Below are 15477 nucleotides of genomic sequence, written 5' to 3' on the forward strand. Positions count from 1 at the left end.
GTGAGATGCCGGAATATATCAATCGCTCGTTTGCAAGGACGGCCTGACACAAAGTCAAATTCTCCCGAAAATTACAACCAGTCTTGTCGACCAGGTTCGAGCCATAGACTGCCATTGTCATGCCTCTGGCTATGAGGCCTTGCAATTTGGTTCCATATGCATTATCTCGAGTATCATATAGGCGACTTCTGATCCGGCACAGGCACTGTACGGTATCTTCAAACACATTGCGTATGCTTTTTAGATGCGGTTCATTGTAGCCGGGAACATTAGGTTCAATTCTTAGATTGAAATGCAAAGGTTGTGGAGGTTCAATGCGATGGCCCACGACACAAAATCTACGACGATGGCGAAGTGTGTTCCATTGGGGCCATTCGATTAATTCTGGTCGTCCCGGCTCCCGGGAGCGACTTCGTCTTCTGAGTTTCTTTTCCGACAGCGAGCTTGAAGTTTCTCGTTTCAGCCTTTTCTTTTCCTGTACCTGCACCTGTTTTGGCTGATCTTTGATTTCGATATTTTCTTTTGTTGGTGCAGCTGACGGTGGAGTGACTACGACGACATTTTCAACTGCGCCAGCAGGCTGCTGCTCCTGCTGCAGCTGGTCGGCCATCTTGGGATAGGTCGGAGTCTCACGTCGCGGGACTGACGCTGCAGCGGCCCCCATAAATACAAGCACAAGTAGGCGACAATCTTAAAGATCAACACCTCGCTTGATTCGTGTAGGAGGTAAGTGAATATGAATGAAGAGCAAGGAAATGAACGAAAGGCACGGAGTCTTTTCAGACCCGTGGTTTGTCACGACAAGACACGTCGGCATAGGTACGCATGACAAGGGGAGGGGGGATGGGTCAACCACACCGAACCACCCTATGATGCATCCTCGCAGCAGGACGCATGCAGGCCCCCACGCTTATTACCTGCATAAGCCTCGCGCTTACTTTCTTTAACATCCCTACATGGCTTACAATAGCAACTTATCCTGGGATCATTAGAAAGTGAGAATACGTCAGTCGGATCTTTGGCCGCGTATATTGGGCAAGAAAAAGACGGGACGCTTGGCGGTCCGAGAAAAGTTTGGCCAGCAAGTTGCGGGTATTATTCATGAGACGGATGAGATTGTAAGGTGCACCTTCGGCGTATCTTTGGGATCCTTGACATATTGTGTCGTGGGTAGGCTGCGAAAAGTATCTTACCTTACCTACGGCACGCGCGAGCCTTGTTGCGTATCCCAACTCCCGCACCATACAGAGGCAAGGGCCTCAAGTTGATGATTGGCTCGCGATCATCCTGCTACGGTTGGATCTACAATCTGACATTGCAGCAACATCCGCACTTCGCCGAACAGAGTTTTGTCCTAAATAGCAATTAGCATCCCTCGATGCCCTCCTCCCCTATCCCATCGCTCAAACTCTCCCCCGTTTTGCGGGGCCTTCCATACACGATCGTGGAGAGGCGGCGATGAAGCCAAGAATGGAAACATGAATGAGGTACGGATACGAGCGCCTAGGGCGTTGACCAAGTGAAAACGTCCGTTTCGGATTGCTCCCCGCGAAGGCGGCCACTACAACGGCTACTTCGCGGTACCTTGCATCATTTTTCGCTTGTGAGTCCGCTCGGACACCGATGGATTGACACAAATCACTCCTTCACCAATTTCAGGTCGTATCGTGCTAATCGCGCGTGTTCTTAGTTCTTATCTCTTCTTATCGATCAAATCCCCCGCTCTGTAAAGTGAAAAGCGGGGAGAGACGATATGCCGTTTCAATCCTTCCCAAGCCCAAGCCCATTCTTGAGACAGATACTGCACAGTTTACTGATAGGGCGTCTTGAGCGGCCGCCGGGCTGCTCAATGGGATAGATATGCTATGGGACTGCTATATAACCAAATTTATATGACCACTATCCCATGCGTATCTGCGATCAGTCCTACGTGTTTCACTTTGCACCGCCATTTGCCAACACACAAGCACATCACTCTATAGTATCAGGGGACTAACCCGGAACATGCTGCTCCACTCATTTAGGGCCGTACAGCCCCTCAGGTATGGTCGTGTAGTTCGACGTACATATTCAGACCTCAACGCTCCGACAGCACAGAAGCTCCGAATCAACGGCGATCGACTATGGTGAGCGAATCTTCCGAAAACACATAACATCTGGATCGTATCTGAACCGCGATGTAGGAACGATATTCACAAAACGGCGGAATGGTCAGGTCCTTCCCCTGGTGGCCTGTCCCGACTATCTGGTACCGAAGATGACCGTAAGGTCCGCGACTGGTTCCGAGAGCAAGTCCGATCGCTGGGTGCCAAAACTTACACTGTGAACGCAACGGGCTCCCAGTTTGCAACATTTGAAGGCGAGGATAACAGCATTCCGCCTATCGCAATGGGCTCGCATCTCGATAGTGTGGCGACGGGCGGACGCTTTGATGGTCCACTCGGCGTCATTGGTGCATTGGAGGTTATGAGAAGCATGAAAGAGCAGGACATCAAAACTCGCGCGCCCATAGCGCTGATAAACTGGACGAACGAGGAGGGTGCTCGTTTCTTCCCCCCGCTCGGTTCCAGTTGCGTCTATGCCGGCCAAAGCTCAGTCGATGCTGCTCATATGTCAATGGCAAATAACGGGTCTGGCGAGACACTCGGCGCAGCTTTGCAAAGCATTGGATATATGGGAGATGGTCCTAACACAATCGAGGAGTTCCCAATATCAGCACACTTCGAAATCCATGTCGAGCAAGCAACATCTCTCGAGAAGGCTGGCAAGCCAGTAGGGTGGGTGGAAAACTGGCAAGGCATCTCTGTCTTTGAGTTGACCTTCAAAGGTGAGGACGGCCATGCAAACACTTACCCTATGCAGGGCCGCCAAGACACGCTTGTTGGAGCTTCGAAACTCATCTGCGAGCTGGACCAACTAGCATACGATGCAGGCGGGTATACGACAGCAACAAACATCCAGTCGGGTCCCGTGGGCTGCTGCAATATCCAGAGTTGGACAAAGGTTGTGTTTTGCTTGATGCACCAGCAGCTTGCAGGTCTAGAAGGCATGGGTATCGTCATCGCTGGTAAAGCAAAGGACATTGCTGCTAAGCATGGTCTGGAGCTCGAGGTCAACAGGATCATGCACCTCGAGCCTGGCAATTTCTGGCCTGAAGCAATTGATTGCGTCAAGCGAGCATGTGGTGACAAGGGTATCGCGAGTCGGACTGACACAGCGCATGACTCGACGATGACTCGATTAGTCTGTCCTACAGCTATGGTGTTCGCCAGAGCAAAGGATGGCATCAGTCACTGCGCCAAAGAGTGGACGAGCAAAGAAGATTGCGCGGAGAGCGCGCTGGTTCTGGGCAAGGCTGTGCTGAACTACGACCAGCTACTCAAGGATCAGGCAGGCCTTTAGGGACAACGTTCGAATCATGTTCCCCGTCTCTTTTGAAAGTGTAACTCACTGAGAGTCAAGAACATAGGCGCGTCGTCTTCTCGGTGAAACGGAGAATTGTGAACCAATGACTTATGAGGTTGGGAAAAAGACAGGGTGCAACAGCGCGAACAGCCCAAGTAAACCACTGAATCATGATACCTTGAGTGCGTTACACTATCTTGCTATATAGCACATAGCACCGAGAGCAGCTCTGTAAGGGTACAGACCCAAGTTATCATACGTACCGAGGTTCATCGCAGCGACTCGTCGCGTCGAAGGTTGCTCACATGACCATCTGTGTTAAGAGTCGAATGCGCGGAAGTCCGCCCTAGAAGATGCGCTACGGGTAGCTAGTCGTCGACTTCAAGCTAATTCGAGCGACCCTGGACTCGTGTCTGTTCTTGAAACGGGCAGCTGCAGATGACTGGCGACGTGCAATGCGAAACAATATCCCACTCTAGTTGCGCAGATCCTGTACACAAGTTGCAATGATACCCTCCTCTACGACTCGCTGAACTAACAGAAGCATACGGACATGATGAGGCAGCTGATGGTCTAATATACCACCGTATACAGAGACCGGAGCGATCGTCACGAGCTATTCACTAGCACGCACCGACACTGAGGCACAGTATAGCCTTGGGTTTAGCCGGCACCAGTCCGAATATTAGCTGTCTTGCCTTACTCCGCCCATACATTTTCGGACTGCTTATGGGGGAGATCCGATGCATTTTGGCACAGCATCTAGGTAAACCATGGTAAGGTATGGATAGGGCGTCGACTATGCCGACGTGTTAATTTCCTTTGATTCACACACGGCGGAGTTTTGTCGCCATCTGAAAATCTCCCTTTCTTTACAATCATTTATTTCCTTTCGTTTGAACAATAGTGACATAAGAATCCTTTTCCACGTGGTTCATTCCCGAATCGTTGTTGGAAAACGCTCATCGTCTGAACCGTCGAAGTTCTGAAACTTAATTTCCGGATCTATACCAATAGCATGGCCCCTGAGTGAGATCGAGGAGTGACTCTGATGCTGCTGAAAGCTGGTGCAGGATCCCACGACATCTTATGGTGGGCATCTCGCGTTGTGTATCGCTCCCAAGACCATTGTCGGGCCTCGATTCGGTGTCGTTAGTCTTCCTGCAGGCTGCCAACGTTGCTGCAGCCTGGCGGCCGACAACCTCCAGTCCGAAATCGCAGTCTGGTTGTGCAGCGGAAGCGTGTGAAGATACTCTCCAATTAGACAACAAGTTTGACGTCGGCATCCCTGTCAGCTAAACCCTGCAAAACAGGGTCGGATCCACGCGAACTCCAATGGCAGCGTTCTCGTCTGATTTCTACGACACAGCTGTCACTCACAGTCATGGCTACAGTTTCGTTTCGCCCTTGATGTCTCGCGCCGAGTCTGTCGTGAGCGACGGCCGGTCCTCAATAGTATCTAGCATGACAGCCAATGCACCCACTTACCTGACAAATGTCCGACCTCTGCCTGAATACATATCGCCTGTCAATGCATCGCAGGTTGCGACCGAGTCTCAATACTCACGTAGGGGCTCAGTGTCTGGAGACGAGGATGAGGACGAGAATGGTGTTGACGATGACGACGACGACGACGACGACGACGACGACGAAAATGCACTCGACCGGAATCGAGAAGGTCGCGTCGCCGTCGCCGAGGGCGCCATCTTACTCGTGAACGCGTTCTTAGACAAGCTCCTCTATGATTTTCTGGCAACCGCTCGGTCCACAAGCTTATTAGCCCTAAGACCAGCTGTTGCAGATATATTAAAGAAGAATCTAGCTCGAGATGCCATCTCCCGCGCCGAAGCAAACCTCCAAGACCTGCTTGCGCTGCAGGACAGCGACGACGACGACAACGACGAATATGCAGAGCGACCGCAAACGCCGAAAGAGTCGGCGAGATGGAACTTGGAGTTTATCTGGAAACGGACACGACTGCGCGTCATGATGCGCAGCGACAAGAGCGAGTTTGATATTGATGATGATGAGCGATACGTTTCAGAAGAAGGCTTATTACTCGGACGCCGCTCGTCTCAGACGACTGTTATCTCCTTATCTGCTGAGATCTTCCTTGCTGGCGTGCTTGACTTTGTTGCTGAGCAGCTGCTGTCATTTGCGTCAACTAGTGCAGCTGTGCGCACGCGGCGACAAGGCTTCAATGCGGGAGTTGACCATGCTCGGCACGCAGGAGGACACATCCTGATAGGGGAGTCTGATGTAGAAAAGGCTGCATTGAACTCTTCTATGGAGCGTCTCTGGCGAGGCTGGCGCAGATCCACTAGATCTCGAGGCCTCAGCACCGGTCGCCGCTCCTCCAGAAGCTTCACTGGTAGTCCAATCGCAACTCGTCGCACGAGTCTTGGTGGACCCCTTACTGAAGGTGTCGCCACGCCGAGTATCCCAGACATGAACCATCCTGAGCATGTCATCGCGGCAAACATCCCGATTCCAACCTCGTCGAGGGAAACTGCCGAGATAGAGACACCATGGCTTGCGCGAGACCCGGATGAAAAAGTACCGCAGGACCACGTCACAAACAATCGCGTGAACCATCGCCCAGTCAAAAGTCTGAACAATTTCTCCTACTTCAGGCCTGTCAGACCTCTTTCGAGCCATGCAACACGCCCTTCAACCTCTCCTCAATTTCCCTTGGGGACCCCGTTCGTCGACGCGCCCGGCGCGTGGCCTGCAGAAACACCAGGCGAGGTGTCGACTGATGGAACCTTTCTTTCCGACACCCAGGCACGCGGGTCACCCATACCCACCGTGGACCCTTCTCAACTCGAACTGCCAGCTCCAGAATCCGAAATTACCCCAAGAATGGACAACCACATTTGGCAGAGACATGACCGAGACGGCCCTTTGCCGGATGGCGACTCGACTTCTGCGTCCACCAATTGTGCTTCTAGGCCAGCCAATGGAGCGGCATGTCAAGAACCCAGCGAGTCGATAGCCACACGAAACAACGCCAGAGAAGTACGTCTTTCGGAGGAATTCAGACGCAAATCCATCGGCGACATGAAGTCATTCATGCTGGGTCAGGACACAAAACAAGAATCGGAGAATGATGAGGAGGCTACCAACAGCACGTTCCCCGACAAGAACGGTCCACTAGCCACTGACCATAATGAACAACGCCCCGAATCAAAAGCAAGCGCGCATACAGCTCACTCCTATACGCTCAATGACCGGTCCACGACTCTTGTGTCCCAGCACCGAGCGACACCCCAGCACATGCCTAATCACGACTCTAGGTTTGACGAGGATGACGGACGAGAAGCCGCTCCTAGCCCAGTGGTGAGACCAGCTTCGCGTGATTTCTCTGGCCGCCCTATGTTCGAGGTCCCCTATGAAGATGCTATAACGCCGCGCAGAGTCGATCGTCCGCCGAATTTGACACTAGCGTCCAAATATAGTCCAGCCCGCAGCACAAAAGCGGGTTCGCAGGGATCAACCAGCCCCAGAGACTTTTTGGCAAGCAGAAACCTATCACCTCCGTCTTCTCCGTCTACATACTCCCCAAAAGAGCATTCCGCAAAGTCATCGGACCCGGTGCCGAGCCAAGCTCAAACTGGTGCTACCCCAGCTGAAACAGCGAGGGTTGCAGACGCTCCACAACCTGTCGCGAACGACTCCCCCCTCGCTGTGCAAGGCCTGGGAATCTCTCAGCAGACATCTGATGAATTAAAAAATCACAACAAAGCTTCCCCCCGACTGTATCAGTCCATAACGGAGGAGTATGTCCATAATCGCGGAGCATCAAAGGTTCTCGACTCGGAAAGCTCAACCTCGAGTAGTAGGAGAAACAGTCTCAAGATTATCCCAGTGGAGAACAGAGGCGATATGGACGAGCCTAGCAAGTCTTCTATCAGTCTGACCAGGCTAACCAGCCCGACGATCACATCGCCTGAGGATTTCGACATGTTGGTGCAAAGTAATGATACCATCAAATATACTTTGACGCCCGAGACTGCTCGTGATGTACCAGTAAGTCAAGTCAAGTCAAGACAAGAGAAGTCAAGCCCACATCAATACTGACAGCTGTCCAAAGGGCTCCGCTTTCACGCCTCAGGTGAAAATTGTTGCTCGTCCGCGAGGCAACGGGTCAAGGGAAAATATCAACTCAGCTGGATCAGGGAGAAAAAATGCACCGCCAGCGATTGATACGGATCTTGTAGGACCAAGACCTAGCCGTGGCGCCATGAAATCACCTTCCTCAGCATCGCTTCCGAAGGACAAGCAGAAGCAAATATTGAATGCACGAAAATCACCTGTCATTCGACCAGTTCCGAAGAACGCAAAGCCCACTGCCTATGGCCAGCTCGCCAGGGAACCTCAAGTGCAGACTTCGTCGACACGTGATTTTGCAGACTATATACGATCCACCGGCCCCGATAAAGAGCCTAACCCTTTCAACCCACTTCTTGCCTCCAGGAGCACGCAATCTTTACGTTCTCGAGCCAATTCCCAAGCGAACAGTGTGTCCGGTTCTGGCACAGGACAAACATTCAATGGCAACGAGAACGTGCCCCCTGTGCCTGCTATGCCGACATCTGCTGCAGCACATGCGAAGAGGAGCAATTCTATGAGTACTCCTAGTATGAAACACTCTCCCGTGACTCGCTATGCCGGAACGCCGCGCGAAGGAAAAGGTTCTGTCAGCGGAAGTAATAACGCTGAGCTTATTGACTTCATACGGAATGGTCCACCAAATAAAGATGGAAATCGCATACCCCGCAATATCGCGCCGTTTCATGACACCACTGATGATGATGAGGTGAATTATAACGGGCAGAGCTTTGACGTTAGATCTGGGCCCAACGAGTCTACCTTCTCTGCTTCTGTGCAAAGCAACTCAGCTTCGAACGGACACCCAAGTTTTCGCCCAAATACGGGCGCCTCAGCCAGCTACTCGAGCCAGCCCCCTTCTGCAAGAAGTTCCACAAACTCGCAAGCCAGGTTGTTACCTAGCGGAAGTGGTAGCACAGCTACAGTAACAGCTCACCAACCCGCGCATCCTACTCAGCCCGCTCATCTGAATATTCCTGGCGGCGGAGGACCCATCGGCATGGTCGAACGCAAGCGCCATCGTAACAAGGACCCATATCACATCGACGATTCAGAGGATGAAGATTATCTCACAGCGTTGCCTCGAGACCGACGTCCTGAGGAAAGCTTGATGGACTTCTTACGCAACAGCGAGCCTCCCTCCGACAACGCGCCTAAACCTCTTGCAGCCGCTGGACAGTCACAAGCACGGGCAATGCTAAATAAAGCTCGCGCCGATTCAGTAAACAGCCTTCGTGCAGCAACAGCGCCCTCTGAAACGACGACGCCTCAACAGCCCAACCACAAGGGCAAAGCTTCAGTGACATCTACCATGTCTCCAGTATCTCCAATAAGCCCAATAGACGAAGCGGGGAGTGTTTCGCCATCCCTTGAGTCACGCATCTCCAACACGACGATGAGACCAGCTCAGATAACATCACAGATTTCGTCTGCTGGTAGCATACCACGCAACCCAAATCGTGCGAAGATGCAGGTACGTGAAGCAGGAGATTCACGCAAAACCGCACGACTCGGTGCTCAGGAGAATGGACGATCCGAGACTAGTGATTTGGCGGACTTCTTTCGAAACTACGAGCCTCCCCAGAGCTCTGGCCCCAAACCTATCATTAATAACAGTGCGCCGGCGCCCGTTGTCGGTATGACTGGACAAAGAACCGAAAAGAGAAAGGGCATAAAATTCTGGAAGAAGAAGACTTACTTGGATATGCCTTGAGTCTCTTCCATCGCCCTAGCATCTCATGACATTTTACTTTTCATCTGTCAGGAATTACTTTCATGTTCTCACAAATTTGATACAGATTTCAGCCATCAACTTTCTATCTATGTTTCGATTGCTTGTCTGATGGACCACAGATTCTTGAAAAAGCCTCAGCGTGTCTGTTCTACATACCCACACACTACCAGTGACTTTTCCTGTTCTCGCAGCTTTATCATAAATACACAGGCACATGGGCGCTTTCACATTTTCGTCAGGTATCATCATTATACTGCATTTCTTACAACACATTATTATATACTCCTAAAAGTTACATCATCTGCCATCATCGTTCTCTTGACTCCCTTGCCTCACCTAATGCAGCCAGTGTAAAAGTTTCAGAAGAACCTCACTCAGGTTGCCTGTAATTGGCAGTGGACTCGCGATCTGTTGATACGAAGTGATAAATGAGCCTCGCTTCTTCAAAGCACAGACGCTGTCTCGATCGAGCGCCCACTCGTGCTCGTGCCCTTCGGATTCTCGATCTCTAAGACAACTTCCCCACAGCTGCTGCTTTTCTGTTCTTGATCTACCACAGAATCTGTTGATCGGTTATGGTACGCTCGAATTTATTCTTCGTTTTACCGAAGTCTTCATCGTAGTGCTTACAGGTCATCTCCCACACTTAAACCCATCCATATATCAGCATTGAGAGTACCACAGGTCAATACACAAGTCAAAAGGTCGTGCTCCTAAAATGACATGCGGATCGCGAACCAAAGCATGTACTGTAGCATCAACCTCGTAACTTGACCTAGCCGACAAAGCTGTTAAGCTACGTGCTCACACGTGGGTTCGATGCCTGTCCTGTCAGAGCATCAAACCTTGTTTGTGTCTTAGAAGGCGCGAGTCAGTCCTCAAACACTGGCGGCGTCGAAAAACCTCGTTGCCGTCCGGTAGGTTTCTGTATTCTTCCTCATTCTCCCAAATTTCCTCACAGCCCTGAAGTTTCTCATCTCTCTCTCTACTACGTCAACACATCGGTCCAAGCACAAGGTCATTGCTTCGGCAGCATTACGCATGCTGTCAAATGGTATCTCGTGTGATGAATAGGCTCAAGAGCTAAGATCCTGTTAATGCCCGGAGCAATGGAACCGATCCTCCTGGGTTTCTACTGCTCGTCTACTGTATAGGTTTTTTCGGGTAATTGCAAAGCACATCACGACAAATTAGCGATCGACGAGGAGCACCTATCGCGTAATGGTAAACCTTCCAGAAAACCGGTTCATACTTCGTCACAGGAAAGCTCGCACCATGATGCTGTTCTACCACGTCTTGTTGACTTTTGCTCCATGGCTCGTCCCCACTCGTCGCAACTTATGCTTTGGACCTCTTGTCTGTCAGTGGCACGATTGGTGCATATCTACGTCACAAAGAGCGCATCCAGAGTGTCTTTGCGCCTATTCGGGATTCAACGCAGCAGATGGACCGACTTGCCCCTGTCGTGCTGTGCAGAGGCTGGTAAACATGCATGGACAGGGACCTTTGACTCGACCAACATCCGTTGGCGGTACTTGACAAAGTTCGAAACAGCGACACAATCGTCTCCCGGGTTCGACACTCCTGCCGCGCGGACTGCCGTGTGCAGACAGTGTTCTTTGTATAGATCCATCCCAAGCATTGGACCGAGCACAATAAACCGAAGAGATCCTACAGAGAGCCGTCCAGATATCTGACAAGGTACGACCGCTCGCTAAGATCGTCTCCCCAGCAGCGATGCGCTCGCCACTTGTAGGCTCGAGCAACGATTGTGATAGACCCATGGTATTGCGACAGCCCGATGACAATAGTGTGCATCGACCATCAACACAAACAAGGTAGGTTATGTTTTAAGATAGATTCGCATCTGCGAATCGGTGCATTATTCCCTGTGCTCCAAAATTCAGTCTTGCCTCGCTACCCTCTACCTTCGTCACAGTCCCAACCGGCGTATCAAACCCTGTCTTCGACCTCGGAACAGGTATAAAACATTGCCCTATCTTTATCATATTGTAATCTCGTCAACACTACCATCCAGAGTGAGCACCGGAAGTACTAGACCAATTCATGCGTTCTGCTCCTGACATCTACTTGTGTACTCCGCCCTTGGACAAACCGACCCTGATATGTCAGGGAAGAGACCAATGTCACAGCATAGGCCATCGATCTCACAGGTACAGCAACCCAATATAGGCGCACCCTCACCACTAAGGATGCAACAACTCCCGACCCCACCGAGTGCAGATCAGCGAATGCTTTCGAATAATACTGGAATCGCTATTGACAGACCAAATGAGGTTCAGACACCCTCCGGAACACAAAATATCATGACGGCACCTACGCCCCCAGTCCCTGCTATGCCTACAGCAGACTCCTTACCTCCAAGACCTCCTGCGATCACACGTCTGTCTACCGACCAAGTGCCTTCATCGCCGTCACCTGTTCGGCGAATGGGCACGGGAGGAAATGAAATGACTTATTGGACCCCTCCAGCACCTCGTTATCAACCCTCGTACCAAGACATGAATTACAGTGAGGCTCCTCATGCGATACCAACGACAGAGCATGTTTACGATGAACACTCGCAAATGATGTCAGGCGGCGTGCCTCAGAATCAGCCGTATCAGCGGTGGCCAACTCATAAGCAGTCTTCCTCGATGCGCGGTCTTCGCTTTGACCCGAAGAGGAATTCATACCGTTTCGACGCGCTTTCGGACATCGACAGCGTCAATGGGTCACCTTCGCGATCTGCTGTCCCACGTATGCGAGCACAAGGAGGAGGTGGAGGCGATTCGGTCCCACCAGATGAAATCCTGAGACTACCTTTGACTTGGTGGATGAACTCGAGTGCGAAGAACCGTGAGTGCACATTGCTTGGCCCATGAGATCGGTGATATTATTGAAACAATGAGGGACGAAGGCTGACTTTACCGACTATGCGCATAGATTTCGTGGCCTTGCTTGGTGAATTCATTGGCACTACTATGTTTCTGTTCTTCGCCTTCGCTGGAACGCAAGTTGCTAACATTGATCAAAATGGATCTACTGCTACGAATAATGGATACAGTCCCATTGTACTTTTGTACATTTCTTCGGCTTTTGGTTTCTCACTAATGGTAAATGTTTGGATCTTCTTTCGAATCTCCGGAGGTATCTTTCATCTCATCCATCAATCGTGAAGTATTGTAATGTATGCTGACGTTATTGCCGCAAAGGTCTGTTCAATCCAGCAGTGACCCTAGGTATGTATCTGGTCCGCAGCATATCCATGTTCCGCGCGCTATTGCTCTTGATCGCACAGCTGTGTGGCTCCATGCTTGCAACAGTATTACTACGCGCCCTGTTTCCGACCTCGCTCTCCGTGCGCACGACTCTCTCAGAAGACACCTCACTGGCGCGAGGCGTGTTTATCGAAGCAGTGCTTACTGCTGAACTTGTCTTTACAATCTTCATGCTAGCGAAGGAAAAACACAAGGCGACGTTCATGGCACCAATCGGAATAGGGTTCTCGTTATTCATCTCTGAGCTCGTCGGTGTCTACTACACTGGCGGATCCCTGAACCCAGCTCGGAGTTTTGGACCTTGCCTCGTCACTGGAGTTTGGGACAAAGAACATTGGATCTACTGTGAGTTGTCTATGATATTTTCTACCAAAAGATACCGGCTGAGACTGACTTGCCGCACACAGGGTTGGGACCAGCAATGGGTGCTATATTGGCGGTTTGTTTCTACAAGCTGATCAAGATACTGGAGTACGAAGTGGCAAATCCTGGTCAAGATGCTAAGAACGAAGAGGAAACTACGCGTCCTGCTTTGCCTCGGCACCGAAAGACGTCTTCTGAGGCCTGACTAGCCGATAGTAATCGTGACAGCTTTATCAAGACCAGTCTGGAGAGGTGAGTGAGCTGCGCGACTTGACTCTTTGCATCGATTCAAAGACTCCCGAGGAGTTTTGTCGAAGCACTGGCAATAAAAGCATCAACTGATCGCAGACGTAACAGAGATTCAACATTCGAAGGCCAAGACGACCCCTCCTACGAATCGCTGAAAGCCACACAGCAACGACAACAACAACAATCCCAGGATTTACAAGCCCACCCGAACCTCACTGCCCAGAACCAGGCCCAGAACCGCAGATCCTGGACCCCGTCCATCCGCGACTACCAACCATCGCTGACTCATCTCCCTGTACGGAACCGCTCGACCTCGGCATCAATATCGCGGCCAACGGCAACTTCATGCCCTCCATACCGTCGCAGCCGCAATAGCGGCAGCACCGTGCAAACCCAGACCTGGAGCGCGACATGGAACACGATGAAACAAAGAATACTAGACAAAGCATGGGGCGCAGCCGAAGAAAAAGAAAAAGAGAAGGCGCGCCGCCGAGCTGCGGCAGCAATGAAGGAGAGGGCAAGTATTGAAGAAGAGGGTAGGAATGGTCCTCATGTCAATGCTCACATTTTGGAGGAAGGTGAGGGCTTTATTGGAAGTGGAGGTGGAGCAGAGGGGACCTCACGAAGGGCAGAGGACGGAGTGATATGAGTGAATGGACAGGAAAGTTGCCTGGGCACGGACATGATTGAGCATGAGATATTGCGAGAAAAACGAACGAAAAGAAAGACAAGAGTGATGATTGACTGACCACGTATGACTTCGCGACCGGCTGGACGTTGTCACGGTTTATGAAGGACAAGGGACCCAAATGAGCTTTGGATCACGAAAGTACGAACGCTGAGATGGGCTGGTACCATCTCATTGCATGTGTCTAGGACAGGAATGGATAGAGTGTCACGAGTGCACGCTGCTAGATCAGCGCCTCTGTTGGGACGTGATAAAAAGAAAAAGGAACATGGCGGGGCATGGATGGCATAAATTCGGTGATGTACAATATAAGATCTCAAGAGTTCAGGTAGTTAGGATGTTATGTACGTATATATGTAGGCATGAATTTTCAAAATTGGATATACGAGGCTGCAGTACAGTAATTCGATAGTGCTACTATCGCTATCATTATGAGGCTTCGAATGAGGTACATCACTAACTTCGTCCGGAATGTCCCAGCTGTGGAGATATTCCCAGAGACTTCAACATGCCCACATCTCCTCATCGCTGGATCAGGTCATCCACAAGTCAATCTGTGCTGTTGCAGTCAGATTTGCTCTTCGGTCTGTTGTAGCCCATGTCTAGTAACACTGGCGTACATAATAAGGACTGTGAGGTTCTACTATAACATAAATGAGGATGGTATGGTATAGACGTATGAAGAAAGTGGAGTTCATGAGGCATCTGTAACGCTATGAACGACTATGCAGGAATGACTCAACTCGAGGAGGAGCGATGGTATGACTCTTACTGTGCAAGATAAGGGAGGAAGAGAGAGCAACATCCACGACAGCCTCACCTCTGACTGAACAAAGATTGAACAAAGATCAAACGAAAATAAATACCCACCTCCATCATAGACAGCACGACTCGTCCCCTTCAACCTCCCATTTCCCATTCTCCATCTCCCAAGAAAAAACAAAAACCCCTCCCCTGAACAGTACCAGAAAAACACAGGCAAAGAAAAAAAAGACCACGCCCTTCCACCTCCCCACCCCGCGCCTGTACATAAGCCACCTCGACGCCAATAACGCGTCACACTGCACCTTCCTAGTAACGCTCTACAACACGCCGCAGTTCATCGCCTCAACAGGCGGAAAGCCCACCTCCATCACGACCCCAGAAGCAGCACACGACCTGCTCGCAGGGCGCTTCCGCGCCGAACACGCCAGGAACGGGTACGGGACATATCTCATCAGCCTCAAGACGCCTCGCGCAGCAGAGACGCAGAGCGGCGAAGAAGACGGGGATAGAGAGGGATTGTTAGCACGCAGCACGCCGATAGGTACAGTCTCGCTCATGCGCGGCGAGGCGCCGAATGCGTACTCTGTGCCTGATTTGGGGTTTGCGATCTTGCCGCAGTATACGCGGAAGGGATTCGCTAAGGAGGCGTGTGTGCACTTGCTTGCGTATGCGCGAGAGGAGCTGGGTGTGGGCGCTGTGCTGGGGCTGTTTGATCCCGCGAGTGAGGCGTCCAGGGGCGTGTTTCGGAGCTTGGGGTTTGAGGATCGAGGGGTTAGGGAGTTGAGGGTCTTTGGGGGCGTGATGGGGGGGGGGGGGGGAGGGGGGTTTGGGTTAGTCCCGGGGCGGGGGAGTTGGAGGGGTCTGGGTTTTGAGGGGGGTTG

The 15477-nt window shown here is 51.3% G+C and overlaps 2 protein-coding genes across 3 annotated transcripts; both read left to right on the top strand.

Moving 5' to 3' along the window:
- Positions 1-2004: 2004 nt before the first annotated feature.
- Positions 2005-3402, top strand: AAFC00_000821 (uncharacterized protein; the record flags this gene model as incomplete). The annotated part of the gene is made up of 2 exons (XM_069347543.1): positions 2005-2126; positions 2184-3402. 2 exons carry the CDS (start codon positions 2005-2007, stop codon positions 3400-3402), a joined length of 1341 nt encoding a protein of 446 aa, XP_069203389.1.
- A 1338-nt stretch (positions 3403-4740) lies between these two features.
- Positions 4741-9229, top strand: AAFC00_000822 (uncharacterized protein; the record flags this gene model as incomplete). 2 transcript variants are annotated; one of them, XM_069347545.1, is made up of 2 exons in its annotated part: positions 4741-7434; positions 7499-9229. In XM_069347545.1, the coding sequence occupies 2 exons, from the start codon at positions 4741-4743 to the stop codon at positions 9227-9229; spliced, it is 4425 nt and encodes a 1474-aa protein (XP_069203390.1). The 2 variants fall into 2 exon arrangements, with proteins under 2 accessions (XP_069203390.1, XP_069203391.1); XM_069347544.1 differs by having other exon boundaries at positions 4816-7434.
- Positions 9230-15477: the final 6248 nt, after the last annotated feature.

This window comes from Neodothiora populina, assembly GCF_041146345.1.
Source record: "Neodothiora populina strain CPC 39397 chromosome Unknown canker_contig_12, whole genome shotgun sequence".
Lineage (NCBI taxonomy): Eukaryota > Fungi > Ascomycota > Dothideomycetes > Dothideales > Dothioraceae > Neodothiora > Neodothiora populina.